At 41.9% G+C, this 24,670-nt stretch overlaps 1 protein-coding gene and 1 long non-coding RNA gene across 4 annotated transcripts; one reads left to right on the forward strand and one right to left on the reverse strand.

The window, feature by feature from the left end:
* Positions 1 to 1,018: 1,018 nt before the first annotated feature.
* On the reverse strand, positions 1,019 to 5,033 carry LOC115169680 (uncharacterized). Its single transcript, XR_003870902.1, has 3 exons — positions 4,534 to 5,033; positions 1,253 to 1,321; positions 1,019 to 1,151 (listed from the first exon to the last, which is right to left on the reverse strand). It is a non-coding gene; the product is annotated as an uncharacterized LOC115169680 (long non-coding RNA).
* A 1,633-nt stretch (positions 5,034 to 6,666) lies between these two features.
* On the forward strand, positions 6,667 to 21,584 carry LOC115169681 (elongation of very long chain fatty acids protein 1). Of its 3 annotated transcripts, XM_029725562.1 has the most exons (9): positions 17,153 to 17,298; positions 17,422 to 17,499; positions 18,747 to 18,850; positions 18,993 to 19,183; positions 19,342 to 19,422; positions 19,598 to 19,654; positions 19,817 to 19,922; positions 20,424 to 20,563; positions 20,721 to 21,584. In XM_029725562.1, exons 3-9 carry the CDS (start codon positions 18,790 to 18,792, stop codon positions 21,063 to 21,065), a joined length of 981 nt encoding a protein of 326 aa, XP_029581422.1. In that variant the 5' UTR covers positions 17,153 to 17,298; positions 17,422 to 17,499; positions 18,747 to 18,789; the 3' UTR covers positions 21,066 to 21,584. The 3 variants fall into 3 exon arrangements, with proteins under 3 accessions (XP_029581423.1, XP_029581422.1, XP_029581421.1); XM_029725563.1 differs by lacking the exons at positions 17,153 to 17,298; positions 17,422 to 17,499 and adding an exon at positions 6,667 to 6,759; XM_029725561.1 differs by having other exon boundaries at positions 17,153 to 17,499.
* Positions 21,585 to 24,670: the final 3,086 nt, after the last annotated feature.

Consider the following 24,670-nt stretch of genomic DNA (forward strand, 5'->3'; position numbering starts at 1 on the left):
CATCAACAAATGTCCCTCCCTGGCTCTTAGAGCCCTCTAGATTCAGCTGGCTCTGAGTCACTTTCAGAGAACGGAATACAACAACCTCTGGGTCACATTGAACAATGAGAGTATCTATGAAGCATACTGTTATAAAACCACTACCTGAAGTGAAATATGTGTGCATATTAATACAATGTGAATAGAATATGCATTATCAGTTCATGCCTGTCTGAGAAATTACCACTTGTAAAGGTCATTGTAACCTAATAAACACTACTGGCTATGCAGTGGTTTGGCTGGCCTTAGCTGTCTGTAGCTTATACAACTTAGTCTAGCCATCTCTCCACATCATTCTATTCTAGAATAGACTAACTGCTATGGTAAGTGACTGTGGTGCCTGTGCAGCATCCTTCAGACATAGCTCTCTCCAGCCCAATTGCTGCTGTTCAAAGTAATCTCCATCTCATCAAAGTGTATAAAGGAGTGAGTGTGATGAGTATTTTCTAATGTAATGGGCATGCTCTTTCATCACACACTCTCCTGGCAGAGTTCATTATCATGTCCTATCTGGCCCAGCCTGCAGAGTTAAGGCCTTTTACTTAGAAATAGCCCTTTAGTTTTTATTCTATCCAATGAATTGTATGAATTCAAACTATAACTGACCACAATACTGGTGACTACAGCAATTGACTAAAAACTACAAACATGGCCATCTGACATTTACCTTCTCGTTTCTGTCACGTTCGTTGGAATGATTGGACCAAGGCGCAGCGTGAATAGCGGTCCACATAATTTATTAATAGTGAAACTTAACAAAAACAATAAACAAACACCGAACCGTGACTACAGAGGTGCTACATACACTTACTCAAAATACAATATCCCATAACCCACAGGTGGAAAACATGCTACTTAAGTATGATCCCCAATTAGAGACAACGATTACCAGCTACCTCTAATTGGGAATCATACACAATCACCAACATAGAAAAACAAACCTAGAACCCCACATAGATATAATAAACTAGACTAACCCCCCAGTCACACCCTGACATACTCTACCATAGAAAATAAAAGCTTTCTATGGTCAGGACGTGACAGTTTCAATGTCTCTGCAGGTTGCTCAGGGCCAAGAGGGTTGGCGTATATAGGATGCACTCTGAAGTTTCCTGTGCAGGGAAGGGGAAATTATGTTCACAAAAAAAGTAAATAAACTCATTGCAAATGGATTACCTTGATGTCAAAAAAATGTGAGACATTGATATCTTACACAAGGTGGGGAGAATGTTGTTCATGTTGAGCCAGGCTCTTATGAAGGGGAAGACAGAGATGAGGAGGCCTGGAAAAGAAGACAGGTATAAGCTACTAACTTAATTTTAAGTGTTTTTAATAAACATTTTGACTGATACAGTGAGGGAAGAAAGTATTTGATCCCCTGCTGATTTTGTATGTTTGCCCACTGACAAAGAAATGATCAGTCTATAATTTTAATGGTAGGTTTATTTGAACAGTGAGAGACAGAATAACAACAGAAAAATCCAGAAAAACACATGTCAAAAATGTTATAAAATGATTTGCATTTTAATGAGGGAAATAAGCATTTGACCCCTCTGCAAAACATGACTTAGTACTTGGTGGCAAAACCCTTGTTGGCAATCACAGAGGTCAGACGTTTCTTGTAGTTGGCCACCAGGTTTGCACACATCTCAGGAAGGATTTTGTCCCACTCCTCTTTGCAGATCTTCTCCAAGTCATTAAGGTTTCGAGGCTGACGTTTGGCAACTCGAACCTTCAGCTCCCTCCACAGATTTTCTATGGGATTAAGGTCTGGAGACTGGCTAGGCCACTCCAGGACCTTAATGTGCTTCTTCTTGAGACACTCCTTTGTTGCCTTGGCGGTGTGTTTTGGGTCATTGTCATGCTGGAATACCCATCCACAACCCATTTTCAATGCCCTGGCTGAGGGAAGGAGGTTCTCACCCAGGATTTGACTGTACATGGCCTCGTCCATCGTCCCTTTGATGCGGTGAAGTTGTCCTGTCCCCTTAGCAGAAAAACACCCCCAAAGCATAATGTTTCCATCTCCATGTTTGACGGTGGGGATGGTGTTCTTGGGGTCATAGGCAGCATTCCTCCTCCTCCAAACACGGCGAGTTGAGTTGATGCTAAAGAGCTCCATTTTGGTCTCATCTGACCACAACACTTTCACCCAGTTGTCCTCTGAATCATTCAGATGTTCATTGGCAAACTTCAGACGGCCATGTATATGTGCTTTCTTGAGCAGGGGGACCTTGCGGGCAGGATTTCAGTCCTTCACGGCGTAGTGTGTTACCAATTGTTTTCTTGGTGACTATGGTCCCAGCTGCCTTGAGATCATTGACAAGATCCTCCCATGTAGTTCTGGGCTGATTCCTCACCGTTCTCATGATCATTGCAACTCCACGAGGTGAGATCTTGCATGGAGCCCCAGGCCGAGGGAGATTGACAGTTCTTTTGTGTTTCTTCCATTTGCGAATAATCGCACCAACTGTTGTTACCTTCTCGCCAAGCTGCTTGGCGATGGTCTTGTAGCCCATTCCAGCCTTGTGTAGGTCTACAATCTTGTCCCTGACATCCTTGGAGAGCTCTTTGGTCTTGGCCATGGTGGAGAGTTTGGAATCTGATTGATTGATTGCTTCCGCGGACAGGTGTCTTTTATACAGGTAACAAACTGAGATTAGGAGCACTACCTTTAAGAGTGTGCTCCTAATCTCAGCTCGTTACCTGTATAAAAGACACCTGGGAGCCAGAAATCTTTCTGATTGAGAGGGGGTCAAATACTTATTTCCCTCATTAAAATGCAAATCAATTTATAACATTTTTGACATGCGTTTTTCTGGATTCTTTTGTTATTCTGATTCTCACTGTTCAAATAAACCTACCATTAAAATTATAGACTGATCATTTCTTTGTCAGTGGGCAAACGTACAAAATCAGCAGGGGATCAAATACTTTTTTCCCTCACTGTATGGATGTTTATGAGCAGTGTGCTCAGTGTAAAAAAAAAAAGGGCACAGATTCCTGTCTTGTGCTGCTCAACTACAAATGAGCTACCACAGGATGGTTAGCCTACTGGTAGAAACATCTAAGTTTTCGCTCTCATAAAAATGCACACAGTCTATTAATTATGTTCTTTCTCCAATTCTCATGATTTTCTGAAAAATGTTTTTTCATTTATTTTTGTTTTAATGTATTCTAATTGAATGTATTCACAGACTCTTTTTTGATAAGTGGATTTTCCTTTACTAACTTTATTTGCCCAGACGCTCTTTCAGTCTCAGGAGTCCACTAGGAGTTGTGAATGCATCTAAACAGCTCCAGCTACCCTGAGGCAGGCAGGCTGAACACACTTATTGATTTCCGTTCTGAGCCACAGAGAGAGCTGCCATTAAACAGTGGCTGGTCCTGAGGGTGGCTGTGTGTGACGCACGCATGTCTATGCTGCCAGAACATCTCGCCAGTCGCCAGGCTGCAACAGGAGCGAAAAGATCTTCGCAAGAACAGTTGGGTTCTTTCAGTTTAGAGCCACGGACATAGCCTACTTGGATTGCAATTGTACTCTTCGGAGCAAATAATATGCGGACAGCTGCACCTCAGGACATTTAGATTCTGCAGTGAATGGGGAAAGTCCCATCATGGGACATAAGGGGTTGTCTGTGTGCTTTATTTCTCCATACAAAATGTCTACAACTATTTGAGGAATTCATTACTACCATACTGTTTTGTTTAAAAGCAATACGTTGTTCTTTTATTACAAGGAAAATACCCTACAGTTTGGGATGATCATAACAACAACAAAATGCAGAATTCAAAGTTGACTTTGAATGAAATACTCTGCAGTCAGTGTAGATCAAAAGCCGGCCACTTGTTTTCTTCTCCTGGACACTGCACTTCACATAGTCTCCTGGGTTGAGTGGAATACCCTGCTCCCCATGCTGCTATCAACTGTCTTAGATTACACCAGCGGATCAATCGATCCCCGGGTGTGTTTTCGATGGAAGTGGATGGAAAATGGCATGGCCCAATGATCATTCACAGTCTTGTACAGGTCTTGGCAAATATTAGACATTGTAGCAGGCCTTGTACATCTGAGAAAGTATGACCTCTTAGGCCCATATGACACCTTAGGATAGAGATAAAAATGTCTGACGTTCCAACAATGCAGTATAAAATCCCTCATTTACAGTTTACAGTGTAAATATTGTAAAGATAGACCACAGAGATTAAAAGAGAGTACATTACATTTGTATGAAGTGTTAATATATTGGAGGAAAAGCCTACTGGTGGTTTCACCATCAAAGATGAACTAGTTTCTTAACTGAATAAGCTACCAGTAAATATCTGTAGGCATATATTTTAGCTATAAATAATGTTTGCATGCCTCTTGCAATGTTATGCCTTGCAAGTACCAATGAAATGTTGCATAGCACTTTTTGTATAGCACGTTTTGCATAGCACATTGCATTGCACTAAGCAAAACCAAAGAATAGGTGTAGTCCTGGATGTACTTACCCAACCCCCCTGCACCCATGAAGATTCCTCCTACGGCATCTGCATCACACTCCCTTGACACCCCGATGCTGAGCAGGGCCAAGCCCACCCGCAGACCATGGTACTCCCCAATGCTGACCCTGTTCATCCGGCAGGTGGAGAGGAGACCCCCCACCTGGTCACCACCAGCAGCCTAAGGCCCCAGGCACACAGAGGGACTAGGACTGTCAGAGACTGGACCTAACCTAGCCTTCAGATTCTGACCCAGCTGTAGCACCTGTGTCAGCAGCAACACTGGATGCAAGTACTCACCGCCACTTTTACTCTCACTGACACAGGACCACTTTCTCTGGCAGCCAGGCAGTGTCTCTGCTCTGGCCTTCTTCAATACTCCTCATGCATCATTAAAGACATGGCTCTGGTTTCCCTTTGCCACCGAAAATTAAAAAAGCCTGTTTCATTCATTCATTCACCCTCAAGACAGGGGTATACAAACTACTCTACAAATCTGATCACAGGTGCCCCTACCTCCCCCTCCCCCACAGAAATACTTAGACCACTGATGGCTCAGTCAGAGATGGTAATTAGGACTAAACTGAGAGGGCTCACAGAGCCTCTGTAGGTCCCCTCCCTTTGGTACAATGGGAGGCTTCTGTAGTAAAGGCTGGGTGTCATGAAGCATAAAAGCACAGTCACATTGCCTACAGCTCTCGAGGCCCTGGCTGACATGTGGAATGTGCACTGAGATTATTAAGGTAACAGAATGCTTGTGATTACGCAAAAGACAAGCAGGATAGAGAGAAAGAGAGAGAGTGAGAGGTGAGAGAGGGAAAGGGAAGAGAGAGAGAAAGAAATAAAGAAAGAGATAAGAGGATAAGAGAACACTGCCACTGCTAGTGTCTGTGAGCTAGAAGGGAATGTACTGAAAGGTTCTGAGAGTCCTCTGTGGTCGAGGCCCGAGGCCATCCACAAAGACCCGTAGTTGCCATAGGAATAGCATATCCATGGCAACAGAGGGAGCTGAGGGTGAACGGAATTAACACTGGCGAGTTGGGTAACAAATTAAGTTATCAGGAGGGAAATAACAGTGACACATTTCCTGTTCAAGCTGCATACTTTTCCCTTTTCTCCCTTTAATCGTAACATCTAATATTAATGCCTTGTGGTAATATCCTGGTGCTTGAAAGACATGTTTGCTTTCCAGACAGTATATTACTTTGTAACAATGTGACGGGGTCATTAAACATTTTAAGAAACAACTGTGTGCGTGTGTGTGAGTGAGTGAGAGAGAGAGAGAGAGAGAGAAATAAGAGTTTCACACTATTGTGGAAAAATCTGTGTTCCCTTGTATAATACAAAGGCATTGGGATTGTGTAAAATAAATGATGGCACAAGTGAAACATATCTGAATATATATATAGGGTGGGGAATAAAATACATCAACATGGTCAGAGCAACAATTTAGAGGTTCATTAAAGATGTAGCTCCTTATCCTCCCACTGCACATCAAATTAACGTTGTGGAAATGTTGTCTCAGTGAATGGTCATCTAGGCCTGTCTCTGTAGCAGGGGATGGACAACAAAGATGACTGGCGTGGGTTTAAAATGATTAGGCCAAGTCACTGTCAATAATCAGTTCCCTCAACCTGAAAGCAGATCAACCCAACACTGATGACATGCAAAAACCTTTGACATTTTCCTCTGATCTCCCTGGTGATTGGCTATAAATTGGCTGAGGAGCAATGTGGGGGGCAATACACAATGACCACTAACTGTATAGGTAAACAAACCATTTAATAACTGATTAGGATCCTTTTAAGATACTTGAGGTGGAGAACAAAACTACATTCTGGGACATTTGTACAAGCATCATTAACCAAACGTATAGTATTTAACACCTATATCAAACATTGAATCTTGATGATTTAAATGTTACTTCTATTACAATTCCATAATAACCTTATATAATCCTCTAACCTGGCACACTTTTGCTAAAAAATAGAAAGCATATGAAGGGAGCAACACGTGGTAAACAGCATAACCTTCTGGTCAGAGGAGGGATTGTGCTGTGTAGGCTATACACCCTTTAGTTTGACCTAAGCGCGCGGTGACAGCGGCGAAAAAAAGTTATACAATTACCAAGAAATAATTAGAAAAGTTCACTGCTGGCAAATTAATAGGGCTTGGCCTGGGCTTCTGCACCGCAATCCTGGAGCGAGTTCACATACACAGCCTACAAAACCTCAGGTGAGTGCATGCATGCATGCGGCAAAAAGCTGTGGTGTACCTTGAACACACATGTATCATTTGAAACGAACTTTAACTACGTCAAGGTATTTGGTCTAAGGTGTTTATCTTTATAAATAAGGTTAATATTAAGGTTGGATGTGCTAAAGCTACGCTTTCCCCAGTAACGTTAGCTATTGTAATGGTTTGCCAAAGTCATTATCGTATGCGCATCATTAAGAATTGCAATGTCGCCCAGGCTGTGAAATGCAGAAAGCGTTTTTTCCCCATCACAAAAGATACGTGTGTGACTTTGTAAAGTCAAATCCCAGTGTGGAAAAACTACAATAAGAGGTTTTAGTAAATCTAGGCCTATCGCAGGTTGTCCTCAATCATGTAGACTATAATATTCCTAGTCCCTCAATTTGTATTTCTTCTGCCATGCATGACAATCAGCAAAGATAAGGAAATGCCTATGCCATTTGTCTAAAAATAAGTAAAACATGACCACCAGATAAAGTTTATCAAAGCAGATTTGTCAAACAAAAATGATATTCTATTGACTTGTGTCGTAGAGAGACCTACAATTTTTGTCTTAAATCTTGTCTTTTCCTTTTAGGTCCCTGAATACATTGTGGCGCTGGTACACAATACAGAGCAGTAGCCTACTGACAACTTCAGGGTAACGGAATTACGCCGAGATTCAGATTTTTCACATTAAACTGTATGCCATACAAAATCCATTGATTTCAAAGTTGAACAAACCATACAACTATATTCACAATAACTACTTTTAACAATTTCCACAGAACATTTTACCCCCAAAATAATTGAAGAACGGTGCAATACAAAGTACCGACTCTGCCTCTGCACCGTTCTTCAATTAAATGTATTTGTAAGATGTTCTGTGTAAATTGTTAAAAAGTAGTCCTTGTGCATAATTGTATGGTTTGTTAAATTTAGAAATCAATGGGTTTTGTTTAGCATACAGTTCAATGTGAAAAATCTGAGTCTCATCGTAATTCTATCATCATGGAATTCCCCCTAGGCAACTAATGCAATTCTGCACACGCATGACATGAACACATTACCAAGTAGAAATTTCACACTTATCTAGGCCTAAATTCAATGTTATATTGACTCTCGGAGAAATGAAACTACAACCAACAGCAACTCCGAGATAGTTTGTCTTGTAAAAACGGCTACACTATGTTCTATCCCTCATAAATCAAATCCAACCTGACATGTAGGCAACCAGACATGAAACGCAATCCAAGGATTCCAATTATGTCGCTAGCTAGATTTCCATCCAATTGACGATAGATTTTCATGCGAATATTATAAAATCTGCATAAAGCAAATATGCAGATTTTCCCACCAGTGGTGTTTTACATTTTTGTTTGTCCAATGGCAGTCAAGCATCAATCATCATGTCACTAGAATAAGACACTCAATAATTATTGGAAAGGAGCATTAAGCTCACCATGCACTTTCACCACCCTGTGAAGTTCATCATTTATTTAATCTGTATCTTTATAAACTGTGTGGTTTTCCACCATGTCGAATGAACAAATTCTGTCGGCATTTATAAAATTGTACCAACACTACCCTTTTCCATTATAGCTGTCGTGATTAGTTTTAAAAAAAAATGTATGACTTTACTTGCATATAAACTGTGGATGGAAACGTGGTTGGTGTCAGTAGAAAGGGAAGTTTGGGGATGAGGAGACTTGAGTTGTTGGGTAACTTAATTCTGCTCTCTCCATTAAAGCGTCCAGTGAAAATCTCACTTTTTAAAAGTTCATATTCCATTACCTCATAGCCAAATAATGTTGTTGACTCGTCCTATACTTGTATTTGTGGCCAAAACATGAAAAACTCTGCCTCAGACTTGTATCTCAAACAGACCGTTTAAAAAATGCTTGCTATTTCCGAATGTCATGTTGGCTCATTGGCTGAGCTGGCCAATCTGCAGTCTACTTGCATGAATATGCGTAATGACCAGTATACGCCCACAGCATTCTGTTGTTTGTACTCCAACACCATACCAACACATAAAAGTTGTTTTTTTTAACATACTTTTCCTTCCAAATTTGTTTAAGTATTTCACTCTTATTGTAATTAATGATACTTCATATTTCATAGAAAGCTGGAAACACTGGACAGTTACTTTAACCCGCACCTAAATATGTAACCTTTACCCCAGAAGCCCTGAGTATTCAGATGGTCTGTCCTGTCGACATGATCATTTAGCAGACGCTTACATCTAAATCAACTTACAGAACTGTCTACATTAACAGGGAGTGACATATTCAGTATGTGGCCCATGGAGGAATCAAAACCACAGCTCCTGTTGTAGCCAGTACCCTGCTCTAACCACTGAGACATTGGAATACGTTTTCTAACAGACATGATTGAGAGCATATGGCTAGTCGAGTGGACGTGGTCCATTCTTTAGCAATGAAGCTGGAAGATAACCCGTAGATACCAACAACAAAAAACATACCCATGGGGAATAACATTTATATGGCTCTATACGTCTTTGTCTCCTTTACACACTTCTGTTGTGTGGGTATAAACTAGTGATGCACCAATTTTAAATTTTTGGCCGATACCAATATACGATGCCCCCAAAAAATTATACAGATATTTAAAATTTTAGCGGCCTTTTAAGCATTCTAGTACAGTTAAATAGTTAAAGCATATAAGCTTGTTGACCAATCAGGACCTGAATATGACTGCACATCATGCACAGAACGAGCAGTATGGCTGGTGGCATTGTCATGCTGGAGGGTCATGTTAGGCTGAGCATGCAGGAAGGGTACCACATGAGGGAGGAGGATGTATTCCCTGTAACGCACAGCATTGAGATTGCCTGCAATGACAACAAGCTCAGTCCGATGATGCTGTTACACACCACCCCAGACCATGACGGACCCTCCACCTCCAAATCGATTCCGCTCCAGAATACAGGCCTCGGTGTAACGCTCATTCCTTCGACGATAAACGCTATTCCGACCATCACCCCTGGTGAGACAAAACCGCAACTTGTCAGTGAAGAGCACTTTTTACCAGTCTGGTGAGGACCTGCCTTACAACAGGCCTACAAGCCCTCAGCCCAGCCTCTCTCAGCCTATTACGGACAGTCTGAGCACTGATGGAGGGATTGTGCGTTCCTGGTGTAACTCGGGCAGTTGTTGTTGCCATCCTGTACCTGTCCCGCAGGTGGGATGTTCGGATGTACCGATCCTGTGTAGGTGTTGTTACACAAGGTCTGCCGCTACGAGGACGATCAGCTGTCCGTCCTGTCTCCCTGTAGCGGCGTCTCATAGTACGGACATTGCAATTTATTGCCCTGGCCACATATGCAGTCCTCATGCCTCCGTGCAGCATGCCTAAGGCACGTTCACGCAGATGAGCAGCGACCCTGGGCATCTTTCTTTTGGTGTTTTTCAGAGTCAGTAGAAAGGCCTCTTTAGTGTCCTACGTTTTCATAACTGTGACCTTAATTGCCTACCGTCTGTAAGCTGTTAGTGTCTTAACTTCTTTGGGATAGGGGGCGGTATTTTGACGTCTGGATGAAAAGCGTGCCCAAAGTAAACTGCCTGCAGGGTCCTGAAAAAGGGACGTTTCTTTTTTTGCTGAGATTATAATACAGTGGCTTGCGGTATGTTTCTTTGAGCTTGGCACATCTTGCCACTGGGATTTTTGCCCATTCTTCAAGGCAAAACTGCTCCAGCACCTTCAAGTTGGATGGGTTCTGCTGGTGTACAGCAATCTTTAAGTCATACCACAGATATTCAAATAGATTGAGGTCTGGGCTTTGACTAGGCCATTCCAAGACATTTAAATGTTTCCCCTTAAACCACTCGTGTGTTGCTTTAGCAGTATGCTTAGGGTCATTGTCCTGATGGAAGGTGAACCTCCATCCCAGTCTCAAATCTCTGTAAGACTGAAACCGGTTTCCCTCAAGAATTTCCCTGTATTTAGCGCCATCCTTCAATTCTGACCAGTTTCCCAGTCCCTGCTGATGAAAAACATCCCCACAGCATGATGCTGCCACCACGCTTCACTGTGGGAATGGTGTTCTCGGGGTGATGAGATGTGTTGAGTTTGTGCCAGACATAGTGTTTTTTTGTCTCATCTGACCTGAGTACCTTCTTCCATATGTTTTGGGAGTCTCCCACATTCCTTTTGGTGAACACCAAATGTGTTGAATTATTTGTATCTTTAAGCAATGGCTTTTTTTGGCCACTCTTCTTTAAAGCCCAGCTCTGTGGAGTGTACAGCTTAGTGGTCCTATGGACAGATACTCCAATATCCACTGTGGAGCTTTGCAGCTCCTTCAGGGTTATCTTTGGTCTATTTGTTGCCTCTCTGATTAATGCTCTCCTTGCCTGGTCTGGGAGTTTTGGTGGGCGGCCCTCTCTTGGCAGGTTTATTGTGGTGCCATATTCTTTCCATTTTTGAATAATGGATTTAATTGTGCTCTGTGGGATGTTCAAAGATTATTTAAAAAAAAAATGTTTTAACCCAACCTTGATCTGTACTTCTCCACAACTTTGTCCCTGACCTGTTTGGAGAGCTCCTTGTTCTTCATGGTGCCACTTGATTGGTGGTGCCCCTTGCTCAGTGGTGTTGCAAACTCTGGGGCCTTTCAGAACAGGTGTATATATACTGAGATCATGTGACACTTAGATTACACACAGGTGGACTTTATTTAACTAATTATGAGACTTCTGAAGGTAATTGGTTGCACCAGATACATTTTTTTAAACAAGTTATTTTTTTCGTTTCACTTCACCAATTTGGACTATTTTGTGTATTTCCATTACATGAAATCCAAATAGAAATCCATTTAAATTGCAGGTTGTAATGCAACAAAATAGGAAAAATGCCAAGGGGGATGAATACTTTTGCAAGGCACTGTATGCCAATTATGTGATGGTCTGACCGTATTCTGTCCCCAGTAAAACGTTTTTGAAAACTATTGGTGCCAGAGAGAATGATGACTTTGTCAAGACGACTAGCTTGATTTAGCCTCCACGGTGTATATCTCACTAGGTCAGGGTATTTAAGCCTCCATATATCCACTAATTCCAATATGTCCATGACATTCATGTTTTCCTTAAGTGCATGAGGGTGATAGTTTGTAGTGTGATTTCCTTTACGGTCCGTAGACGTATTTAAAACCATTTTCTAATCTCCTACCATAATCCACCCCCTCGATCCCATGGCCCCTGAAAGAACGGGACCCATCCTTCGACAAGAGCACACAGTGCCACCCACAGAACAGAAGCAGGTCAGCCGCCAAAACCATTTCCATCGCCCTCACCTCAATGTGTATTATATACAGCTATTAAAAATATATATATTTGAAAAAATCCTGCTTCTTAATTTCTATAATTAACAATTAATATTTGTAATGTAGGTAGTTTATGGAAAGGATTGTTACCTCTTACCAGTATTGCCATTACAAAAATAACATTATTTCAGCAAACAATTATTTTGATTCATCCTATATTGTCCCCAACATCTTTAGTCCCAAGCAACAGTTGTAGGATGCATACACACTCAACCCCTTTCCCCAACAAACAACCATACACTCAGATGCTCAACTGTTGTTCCATCTCAGAGCCTCAGAACTCAAAGACCTTGATTTACAAATTCATATAAAGTTGCAGCTGTATGAGAAGGCATGCAAAATTCACAAAAATGGGGACAATGGTTAATCAAATCTCCCCATTTTTAGGTGATGGATATCAGGTGATGGATATCAGATACACCCCTTTCCCCTGAAACCCCCACATGCGGTCCCGTGATTTGACCATCTATCCCAAGCATCTCTGTGCAGTCAGACTTTTGATTTTGTGCCACCAGGGCCACAATAATATGCCCCCTCTCTGAATGTCCGAGTGTGACCCCCTTCCCCATGGGTTACTGCAGCTAGTGTTGCCAGCACTGCCACTGCCTGGGTGGGGGCACCCCACCAGAATCCACACCGGCTAGGTACAAGATCGCCAAGGTTCACATTAGCAGCTTTGAGAATTTCCTTGTATATTATGCTCTCCCATCGGGGGGCTTTGGCTTTGTAGGACCAACCCTGCCAGTGGACATTGTCCATTCGTTAGCAATGAAGCTGGACAATAACCCGTAGATACAAAAAACATATTCATGGGAATAACATTTAATATGGCTCTATATGTCTTTGTCTCCTTCACATACTTCTGTTGTGTAGGTATAAACCAGTGACTGAGAAGCTAACCATTTTTCTGCCTAGTCACAAGGTCCAGACAGTCAGTCTTGTTGCCTAATTTCACAACAATGAGAAATGGGTGACTTACTGGCCAATCTGATGGGAGAGCTTTTGTATTTTGCTTCTCTGTTACACTGACAACCATTTTACAATTTGTCATTCCCCTCGTGGAATGTTCAGACTCGAATAATGGGATTTACTTCTCAAAAGTAATTACTCAAACTATTTTGTAGGCTAAGGCAGGGCAGAGGTTAGAGTTCAGCTCTTACAAGACTCAAGCTTTTCACCCAGCAAAGCACTCATTTTCATTTAGTGATCTAATTTACTGTTCTGTTAGAATATTTGTAGTATTCGTGTATAAACAGTGCATTCAGAAAGTATTCAGACCCCTTGACTTGTTCCACATTTTGTTACTTTACAGCCTGATTCTAAAATTGATTAAATGGTTCATCTCCCTCAATTTACACACAATACCCCATAAGGAAACATGTTTTTAGAAATGTTTGCAAATGTATAAATTAAAAACTGATATCACATTTACATTAGTATTCAGACCCTTTACTCAGTACTTTGTTGAAGCACCTTTTGGCAGCGATTACAGCCTCGAGTCTTCTTGCGTATGACGCTACAAGCTTGTCACACCTGTATTTGGGGAGTTTCTCCCATTTTTCTCTGCAGATCCTCTCAAGCTCTGTCAGGTTGGATGGGGAGCAGCACAGCAATTTTCGGTTCTCTCCAGAGACCCGAAAACATCTTCCATTTAAGAATGATGGAGGCCACTGTGTTCTTGGTGACCTTCAATGCTGCAGAAATGTTTTGGTACCCTTCCCCAGATCTGTCCCTCGACACAATCCTGTCTCGGGGCAGTACGGACAATTCCTTCGATCTCATGGCTTGGTTTTTTTCTCTGACATGCACTGTCAACTGTGGGACCTTTTTATAGACAGGTGTGTGCCTTTCCAAATCATGTCCAATCAATTGAATTTACCACAGGTGGACTCCAAGGATGATCAATGGAAATAGGATGCACCTGAGCTCAATTGAGGCTCATAGCAATTTACTTATATACATCTGATATTTCAGTTTTTTTATTTGTAATAAATTGGCAAACATTTCTAAAAACCTGTTTTTGCTTTGTCATTTTAGGGTGTTGTGTGTAGATTGATGGGGGAAAAAAACGATGTAATACATTTTAGAATAAGGATTTAAATAAAGACAAACCCTTGAATGAATCGGTGTGTCAACAGGGATTTAAAGACATTTGTGCACCAAATTTGAGAGAAATAAGCTCTTTGTGTATGGAACATTTCTGGGATCTTTTATTTCAGCTCATGAAACATGGGACCAACACTTTACATGTTGTGTTTATTTGTGTTCAGTGTAGATACTTGCATAGCCAACATGGGGATGTGATTCTGGAAAAACTGATTCAAAATTGAATCCCCTCTACATTACCAAAGAGATCACCTCTTCATACATCAACACTTGCAATTCATGGGTTGCATGTTTCATCACCAATATTGTTTTGAATGTTCTTTTTTAAAACTGATGCCGACTATGTTCTATTCCCCCATTCAGAATGACCGGACACCACTCAAATTTCGGGCACCACTATTCTATGGCTGTGGTTAAATCTAAAGGCTGACATGTTCTGTTTAGAAGCAAATTGTCTCTGGCAGCCAAATACTTAATTCAAAAGTTAATTGATTCTCAATTGTGGTACGGTTCTAGAAACGTAAAGCCCTCTACCTTCATATGACATCAATAAATTCACAAATGCAAAATATCCACTTATTGGACACTGTTTTAACACAGTTGCAATCGACAGTATTTTTCAGTGACAACACATTTGTGGCGCCCGTCTTCTGTTTACACACAGGTGTTTGGAGACACAGATAGCTAATTAGCACAGGTAGTCAACTCTGTCATCTATCTGTTTGCCGTAAATAAGCACTGTAACATGGAAATATGGCTGTGGGAAAGCATTTTTTTTTGTTGCTGATATGAAAGATCCATTTCTTATGTTTGCAAAACCTTACCGCAAGCAATGTGTTAAATTTCAGCGTTTGGGCTCTTAACAAAAGATCCCTGGCCATGAGGTACTATTGTCAATATGCACTAAAGGTAGTTGGCATCTATGAATTGAGTAACCATGTTTGAGTGCACTAACAATGCAGTCCAACTCCCTTTTTGGCTGGCTAAACTTAGTTTTTTAGCAGATAGTTTGCTGTTGACAGCATAGTCCTTGGAAACTTTCCTTCTGTCCGTGCCTGTAAATAATGTGTCCATGTTTGTTGTGACTGTCCAGAGATACTTTTGAGGGGATGGGGAAACTCCATTGGGAAAGTATTAACGCCCACTGTGCACATTGTCCATGCGTCATCAATGGGCCGCACAGTGCATTCTGGCCGATTCTGGGACAAGGAGTAACCTTATTCAAAGAGTTAATGGGAGTCAATTGGGCGCTACCTTAACCCACCATTAGCCTGAATTACGTGAACAAGAAGTACTATATTACAAATATATTTTGGGATGTGAGATGATGAACTTGTTCCCTGTAATATTGTATAGCTTTGAAATCGTGACATTACGTACTTTCGAGGAAAATAGGCAGGTTTCTCGACTCATACACTGACTTTTAGAAGGGATTGCGTGACGCAACGTGAACAAGATTTGTCGACAGTCTGCTGGGTGGGACTTTATACGTTTATCCATTCATTGGCAACAGGGATTCCTGTCTCCACCTTTTCTCTAAATATCTCTGGACTGTCTGGGTCTTATGTCCTGGGAGAGGCAAGGGGCCAAGCCTCTTACGTGAGAGCACGCAGGGCCAATATTCCCGCCAAATCGTACCAGACCACTATAATTCCAGCAGCAGTGGAATAGGCAACCCTCGGGTCTGAAGTCATCATGTAATTTTCAAAGCATTTTATTCTCTTATCCTTGCCACTTATGTCAATTTTAGAGCTATTTGAACGATTAAAAAAACAACAAAAAAACATTTTACCTTTTTTAATGAGTGGGAAGTACCAGTTCTTGATGGCCTATTGTGGCTGACAACTACACCCAGTATGGGACTACAGGTCCAGTCAATCCCCCCTCTAGAGGGATGCTGAAAAGAGGGATGAGAGAGTGATTGCCCTCTGAATGTTGGTGATTTGCCCAAAACCTCAGCCCATAGGGAAGAGGTGTATTTGATCTTGAAAGAATCTGTGATGTGTGGTTAACCCTGTCTGGTGTGATTTGTTTCTCGGTCTAATCCTATCATATTTTCACTTAGATGTGGTGGCGTCTTCCTCCTTTACTTGCCCCATCCTACTTCATCATTCTCTCCTCTGTCTTAAATACACACTGCCTGTAGGCCTACATTTGAACTTGGTAACTCAGTAAGAGAAATATGGACTAATTCCTATATGTCATCTTGTCTAAACAGCCAGGTCATCACGTAATGGTGAGGGTATATGGCCTGTACATTCTGCTCATGCCCAGATTCTTCTAATTCCAGTCAGCCATTCATGCCAATGTAAGAATGAGTGATAACATTTTAAGGCCCCCTCTTTCACCACAACACCCATTTCCTGTTGTCGGTGCCTGAGGAACAGGTAGAACCAGAGCTACTGGAAGTTAGTGGAACCTGTCATATTGTGACTGTAGGTGGGACTGACGTGAATTTAAGCCTAGCCTCCATGCCTGTTGCCAATTAGGGCCACATGGACACATTACATCTCCATGATTTACTCTCATATCCCCCCTTATTATTATAAGGGATGTGTTAGTACATCTATATGTAACAAAAACTATGTGATGGGCCCCCATTATTTAAGAGGCCATTCAAACTCTCCAGGGCCCAGTTTTTCAAAAGTTATTTATCCAGATTTTGCCAAATGGAATGAATAGAACAGGAGTCCCCATTAAAGTGAAGTTCTATTCAATTATATTTCTATGCATTCAATCCCATCCGATAGGTGAAATCCAGATACATTTTGAAAAACTGGGCAGAGGTTGCTACTGGATTCTCCCTCGCTTACTACCTTCAGCTACCCAACCCTGCTCTGATGACCAATGGCCAATCCCACGTTTTCTGCTGAACCAATCAGAGAGAGGCATAGTGGTTAGGGGAGGGTGGGTCTAGATGTTGAAACAGGGTGTGTTCCTGAAACTAGCTGGGTGTTGTCACTTAGTAGTGTGCTCAGCCTTTGGTTTAAATCTGGCTTGAATGAGTCCCAACACAGCTGTCTTCCCTCATAGCTGTACACATCTCTCTCTCTGTGACTTAGTCTGCCCGAGCTTTCTGTGGCTAGAAGGTAATTTGATTCAACATTTGAGGACTTCAAGGGAGAAACAAGAAATTCTGGGACTATCATTACACTTTTTCAGAGAATCTCTCTTTTTGACTCTTCTGTTTTGCTGGGCCTGGCCCATTGTAGGATCATTGGTTGTTGCCCTCTTGGCTGTGTGCCTAAAGGCCTGAGGGTTTGGGGACAGTACTGAGGACAACTTAGTAGGTGAGTCTTGTGTTAACAAAAATGTCTGACTGTATATTCTCAGTAATGCTCAGTGCTATACTCCATCTAACACTGCAGTGTCTATTTCAAGTTTTTTACTTTTATAACAAACTGTCAGGACAGATTTTTCTTGTAGTTAGAATGGTATTACTTTGGATATGATAACACTGTCCCATCTTTTTTATATGTGGAGTGGGTTTTATTGCCGTTGTATGGAAAGGACATAAAAAATAAAATGTTCAACATTCTCTCTTTGTCCTTCGCTCTTAGTTTGGTTTGCCGGCTCACCTCCAAGCCACTCCATCTCTGTCAATTTTCTCAATCCCTCATCCATTCCTATCTAGTGAGCTCATACCACATACTGTCTGTTCAAATGTGTTCACCTCACCTGTTTGACTGGATCTGTTAGTCATTGAGGGAACACATCATTGTCTCAAAGGAGTCGCTAAGGGAATGTTAAATGCTGCTGAACAAGCCCTTTGTAAAACTACCGCCATCTTGGGTCTCGGTGTGTGAGATGATTTTATTAGTATAGTGGTGCGTTTTGTTTTTAGGTTGACCCAATGCTAAAGCCTATATAGTATATTCCCTTATGTGTAGGTTAAAGCTGGTGGGGCTGCAACTGCCTGGTATGCCAGATTCAGCTATGGTATACAACTGCATGCAAATGTAACCTATCCCCTGTTTCTTGCTAGAAACTGAAGGAAACACTGAACAAGTGAAATGCAATTCTGAGTTGTAATTGAGTTGGTGTGTCTGTTTGCCTTTGCATTCTGTTGTGTAGATAATCCCTAATATTACATCAAATATGTTTTATGTCCATGGCTGATAGTGGAATAAAACACTTAGCTACTATAGAAAAGTTCATATAATATTACTTACCTGTGAAAAATCCCAGTAGGATCTATTGGACATTGACTGACATACAGTACATGGTCAGACCGACTACAATGCCCTTTGTGGCGTTTTTTACGGTTGTAAATTATTTTTGTTTTGTTTGTCTATCAGATAGATAGTCAGTCATCGAAGCAGAGCCTCCGGTTCAGATATATGATGGGCCTGTGCAGCTGTCTCTGTTTGTTTAGTAGGGGAGGCAGTGTGACACTAGGCTGCTATGTTCATTACCTTATGTCTCGGTGTACTGTAAGCCTAAGGACACACCAATGCATTCCATGTAAAAGCATTACCTGCCATTATCACCACCAACTGTCTTTTCAACCAAATTGTATTTTTGTCAATTTTTTCAGGGTTTTTTGATCAACTGAATAAAGAAGGAAAGAGGCCATCAAAATGCTGCTAGAACTGGGATCCAGTATTATGTCGTTGTATGAGTATTTATTGCAGAGAACGGGTGAGTGCTTTCTCTAAAATTTGATATTTTTATTACAATTTTGAAATGAATTAAATACATTTGATTTGCAGTTTGTAGATGATGAACATGTACCATGCTATGTAACCTGTATTGTTGTCGTTGATGAATTGCTTATCCTCAGACCACCGGTTGTTGCCCTACCCGTTGATGCGGACCCCCTTCCAGATGACCAGCATCCTGTTGGGCTATGTATTCTTCTCGCTGTATGCAGGGCCTCGCCTGATGTTACACCGCAAGCCCTATCACCTCAAAACGGCCATGATCGTCTATAACTTCAGCATGGTGTTCCTGAACGCCGTCCTTGTCTATGAGGTGAGCAACGCAGTTAGTTGTTCAGCACAATTTAAGCTCTTCAAAGAACCTTGTTGTGGAGACGGACTACTCTAGGTGCGATTATTTGAATTTTTTGTATTTTAACAGCTTTTATGAATGTATGATATGACAGCCAGTTCTGTGCTTTGCCATTGCAGTTCCTGATGTCAGGATGGGGCACCACCTTTACCTGGAGATGTGACCTTTGTGACTACTCAAGCAGCCCACAGGCTTTAAGGGTAAGCTTTATTTATGAGAGAATCTGCTTTGCATCTCATGAGATGCCATCCATGTTTTCATACAATGAAAATGTTTTATATTATACATTTTAAACATGAATAGCTATTTTAATAGGTCATGATATTATTTGATGCCATCTATTTATTCTGTGTACTTTTCTCTCCTTTCTGTCAGATGGTTCGAGTGGCTTGGTGGTTTTACTTCTCTAAATTCATCGAGCTTCTGGACACAGTAAGAATGTTTTTTTTCTATTAAAACATGTTTGTGAATAAAATCAATTGGCATGAACTGTCCTTTGACATTAGCATAATTCTGACTTCGTCTTTCTGACACAAATGGAGATTTTTAGAATTTGTTTGCATAGAGTAACTTAAACTCTTGTCTGCTTTGCAGTTATTCTTTGTGCTGCGTAAGAAACACAGCCAGATTACATTTCTTCATGTCTTCCATCACTCCTTCATGCCCTTCACGTGGTGGTGGGGCATGACCATCGCTCCTGGTAATCTTGACCTCATAATGACATCATCATCCCTATGCAGTGTGCTTACAGTCGCTCATATAACCTGTAACTTTAGAGTAGTTAACTGTGGGGGTGTTGTTGTTCAATAAACCTTTTAACCACAAAAGGAACGTTCTACAATGTTACCAGGGAATAAGAAGCTTAACAAAATGATTTAGGAACAACATGTATTTTGTTATGCCCCTGTGACTATTCAGAATCTCTGAATGGGGCTCTCGAGTGGCGCAGTGGTCTAATGCACTGCATCTCAGTGCTTAGAGGCGTCACTACAGACACAGCCTGGATTCAAACCAGGGTATCACAACTGGCCGCGATTGGGAGTCCCGTAGGGCGGCGCACAATTGGCCCAGCGTCGTCCGGGTTTGGCCAGTGTAGGCCGCCATTGTAAATAAGAATTTGTTCTTAACTGACTTGCCTAGTTAAATAAAGGGTCAATTAAAAAAATTAAAAAATAATGTGCCTGTCATTGTGAATCTCCAGCAGGGGGAATGAGCTCGTTCCATGCCATGGTCAACGCGTGTGTCCACGTCATCATGTACACCTACTACGGCCTGTCTGCTGCAGGACCTCGCTTCCAGAAATACCTCTGGTGGAAGAAGTACATGACCGCAATCCAGCTGGTGGGTGTTCTTTCTTATTGATGTACAATTGGAAAAAAACTGTTAAACAGAAGCATTGATTTGTGTATAGCTGCCGGTGTTACTGTTGTGAATTGGTGACTCGCGCGCCATCTACAGACAACACATCATTAATATGTTCTCCCTTATATTTCTTCAGATCCAGTTTGTGCTGATCTCACTTCACATCTCTCAATACTACTTCATGGAGAAGTGTGACTTTCAGGTGCCCATGTTCATTCACCTCATCTGGATGTACGGAACCTTCTTCTTCATACTCTTCTCCAACTTCTGGATTCAGGCCTACATAAAGGGTAAACGGCTGCCTACAGCAACCAAGGAGGCGAAGCACAAGCAGAATGGCGTTACTAATGGTCATACCAACGGCATTACCATTGGCAAAATTTCCGTGGTGCCCAACGGCAAACAAGTGGAGAATGGCAATGGGACAACAGCGCACCGTGTCAACGGCCATAACCAACTAGGCAAAGTGAAGGAAGTCTAGCTTTGCCATTTTGGACGGGGAAACATAACTGTCTGAAGGAGCCTCCAAAATGCCAAAGATTCCAAAACAATGCTACTCTTTCACATGTTAGCTACTGATCACTTTCCTCATGTATATTTTTATATTTATTTACACTGCTTTTGGGATATGAATGGCGTAATGGATTTACCAGTTGGGCCCTACTTGACACACTGTTCAATTTTGAGTTGTTGAGGGAACTACTAACTGTAGATCACACTGTATGAAGAGGTAATCATCGTCACTATTATTCATCTCAAACCCAGTTTTGAAATGACCAATGAAAGACCACCCTTGGACTTTTACTTCTTGTTTGGCTGGCATGACTCCTGTGTTGCTTGAAAATATTGTAGTTTCCACTGAAAGGACTGGAACATGCTTGTAAATGGCTTACCCAGTTCTCTTTCAAAGAGATGGGATTTGTATTGATGTCCATCATGGTTTTGTTTTTTTGGTGCTGTTTATATTTAACTTTTTGAAATAAAACACATTTTAAGTAAGGCTAAGTCATTAAACATACTTACCTTGAGGCACATAAGGCACTAGCCACAATCAAATACATCAGCCGATGTCACAAAGTGCTATACAGAAACTCAGCCTAAAACCCCAAACAGCAAGCAATGCAGATGTAGAAGCACGGTGGCTAGTAAAAACTCCCTAGAAAGGCAGGAACCTAGGAAGAAACCTAGAGAGGAACCAGGCTCTGAGGGGTGGCCAGTCTTCTTCTGGCTGTGCCGGGTGGAGATTATAACAGTACATGGCCAAGATGTTCAAATGTTCATAGATGACCAACAGGGTAAAATAATTATAATCACAGTGGTTGTAGAGGGGGCAACAGGTCAGCACCTCAGGAGTAAATGTCAGTTGGCTTTTCATAGCCGATCATTCAGAGTTCGAGACAGTAGGTGCGGTAGAGAGAGAGTCGAATACAACAGGTCCGGGACAAGGTAGCACATCTGGTGAACAGGTCAGGGGTTCCATAGCCACAGGCAGAACAGTTGAAACTGGAGTAGCAGCAGGTGGACTGGGGACAGCAAGAAGTCATCAGGCCAGGTAGTCCTGAGGCATGGTCCTAGGGCTCAGGTCCTCTGAAAGAAAAGAGGGAGCATACTTAAATTCACACAGGACACTGGATAAGACAGGAGAAATACTCCAAATATAACAGACTGGTCCTAGCCCCCCGACACAAACTATTGCAGCATAAATACTGGAGGCTGACACACTGTGGCCCCGTCCGACGATATCCCCGGACAGGGCCAACCAGGCAGGATATAACGCCACCCAATATGACAAAGCACAGCCCCCACACCACTTGAGCGAATCTTCAAACCACCAACTTACTAGCCTGAGACAAGGCTGAGTAAAGCCCATGAAGATCTCCCCCACGGCACGAACCCGAGGGGGGCGCCAACCCGGACAGGAAGATCCCGTCAGTAACTCAACCCACTCAAGTGACGCACCACCCCTAGGGGCGGCATGGAAGAGCACCAGTAAGCCAGTGACTGAGCCCCCGTAATAGGGTTAGAGGCAGAGAATCCCAGTGGAGAGAGCGGAACCAGCCAGGTTCGTCGCTCCAGTGCCTTTCCGTTCACCTTCACACCCCTGGGCCAGACTACACTCAATCATAGGACCTACTGAAGAGATGAGTCTTCAATAAAGACTTAAGAAAGGTCGAGACCGAGTCTGCATCTCTCACATGGATAGGCAGACCATTGCATAGAAATGGAACTCTATAGGAGAAAGCCTTGTATCCAGCTGTTTGCTTAGAAATTCTAGGGACAGTAAGGAGACCTGTGTCTTGTGACAGTAGCGTATGTGTAGGTATGTACAGCAGGACCAAATCGAAAAGATAGGTAGGAGCAAGCCCATGTAATGCTTTGTAGGTTAGCAGTGAAACCTTGAAATCAGCCCTAGCCTTAACAGGAAGCCAGTGTAGAGGCTAGCACTGGAGTAATATGATCACATTTTTGGGTTCTAGTCAAGATTCCAGCAGCCGTGTTTAGCACTAACTGAAGATTATTTGGTGCTTTATTTGGGTAGCCGGAGAGTAGAGCATTGCAGTAGTCTAATCTAGAAGTGACAAAAGCATGGTTACATTTTTCTGCATCATTTTTGGACAGGAAGTTTCTAATTTTTGCAATGTTACGTAGATGGAAAAAAGCTATAACGCCAAGGACCTTCGCAGCTTTATTTGAGACGACTATACAACCATCAAGATTAATTGTCAGATCCAACAGAAGATCTCTTTGTTTTTTGGGACCTAGAACTAGCATCTCTGTTTTGTCTGAGTTTAAAAGTAAAAAAATTGCCACCATCCACTTCTTATGTCTGAAACACAGGCTTCCAGGGAGGGCAAATTTGGAGCTTCATCATGTTTCATCGAAATGTACAGCTGTGTATCATCCGCATAGCAGTGAAAGTTAACACTATGGTTCCGAACCACATCACCAAGAGGTAAAATATATAGTGAAAACAATAGTGCTCCTGAAATGGAGCCATGAGGAACACCGAAATTTACAGTTGAGGACAAACCATCCACAGAGACAAACTGATATCTTTCCGACAGATAAGATCTAAACCAGGCCAGAACTTGTCCATGTAGACCAATTTGGGTTTCCAATCTCTCCAAAAGAATGTGGTGATCGATGGTATCAAAAGCAACACTAAGGTCTAAGAGCACGAGGACAGATGCAGAGCCTTGGTCTGATGCCATTAAAAGGTAATTTACCACCTTCACGAGTGCAGTCTCATTGTTATGATGGGGTCTAAAACCAGACTTAAACGTTTCGTATACATTGTCTTCAGGAAAGCAGTGAGTTGCTGTGCAACAGCTTATTCAAAAAATTTTGAGAGGAATGGGAGATTCGATATAGGCCGATAGTTTTTTATATTTTCTGGGTCAAGGTTTGGCTTTTTCAAGAGAGGTGTCATTACTGCCACTTTTAGTGAGTTTGGTACACATCCGGTGGATTGGGAGCTGTTTATTATGTTCAACATAGGATCGCTAAGCACAGGAAGCAGCTCCTTCAGTAGTTTATTTGGTATAGGGTCCAGTATGCAGCTTGAAGGTTTAGAGGCCGTGACTATTTTCATCAATGTGTCAAGAGATATAGTATTAAAAAACTTGACTGTTTCCCTTGACCCTAGGTGCTGGCAGTGTTGTGCAGACTCAGGACAACTGAGCTTCAGAGAAATACGCAGATCTAAAGAAGAGTCTGTAATTTGCTTTCTAATGATCATGATCTTTTCGTCAAAGAAGTTCATGAACTTATCACTGCTGAAGTGAATGCCATCCTCTCTTGGGGAATGCTGCTTTTTATTTAGCTTTGCGACAGTATCAAAAATAAATGATGGATTGTTCTTATTCTCCTCAATTAAGTTGGAAAAATAGGATGATCGAGCAGTGGTGTAGCGCCATTTCTGTTCCATATTTCTGGAAGCTTGCTTCAGGGCTCTGGTATTTTCTGTATACCAGGGAGCTAGTTTCTTATGACAAATGTTTTTTGTTTTTAGGGGTGTGACTGCATCTAGGGTATTACGCAAGGTTAAATTTAGTTCCTCAGTTATGTGGTTAACTGATTTTTGTA

This window comes from Salmo trutta, chromosome 31 (genome assembly GCF_901001165.1).
Source record: "Salmo trutta chromosome 31, fSalTru1.1, whole genome shotgun sequence".
NCBI lineage: Eukaryota > Metazoa > Chordata > Actinopteri > Salmoniformes > Salmonidae > Salmo > Salmo trutta.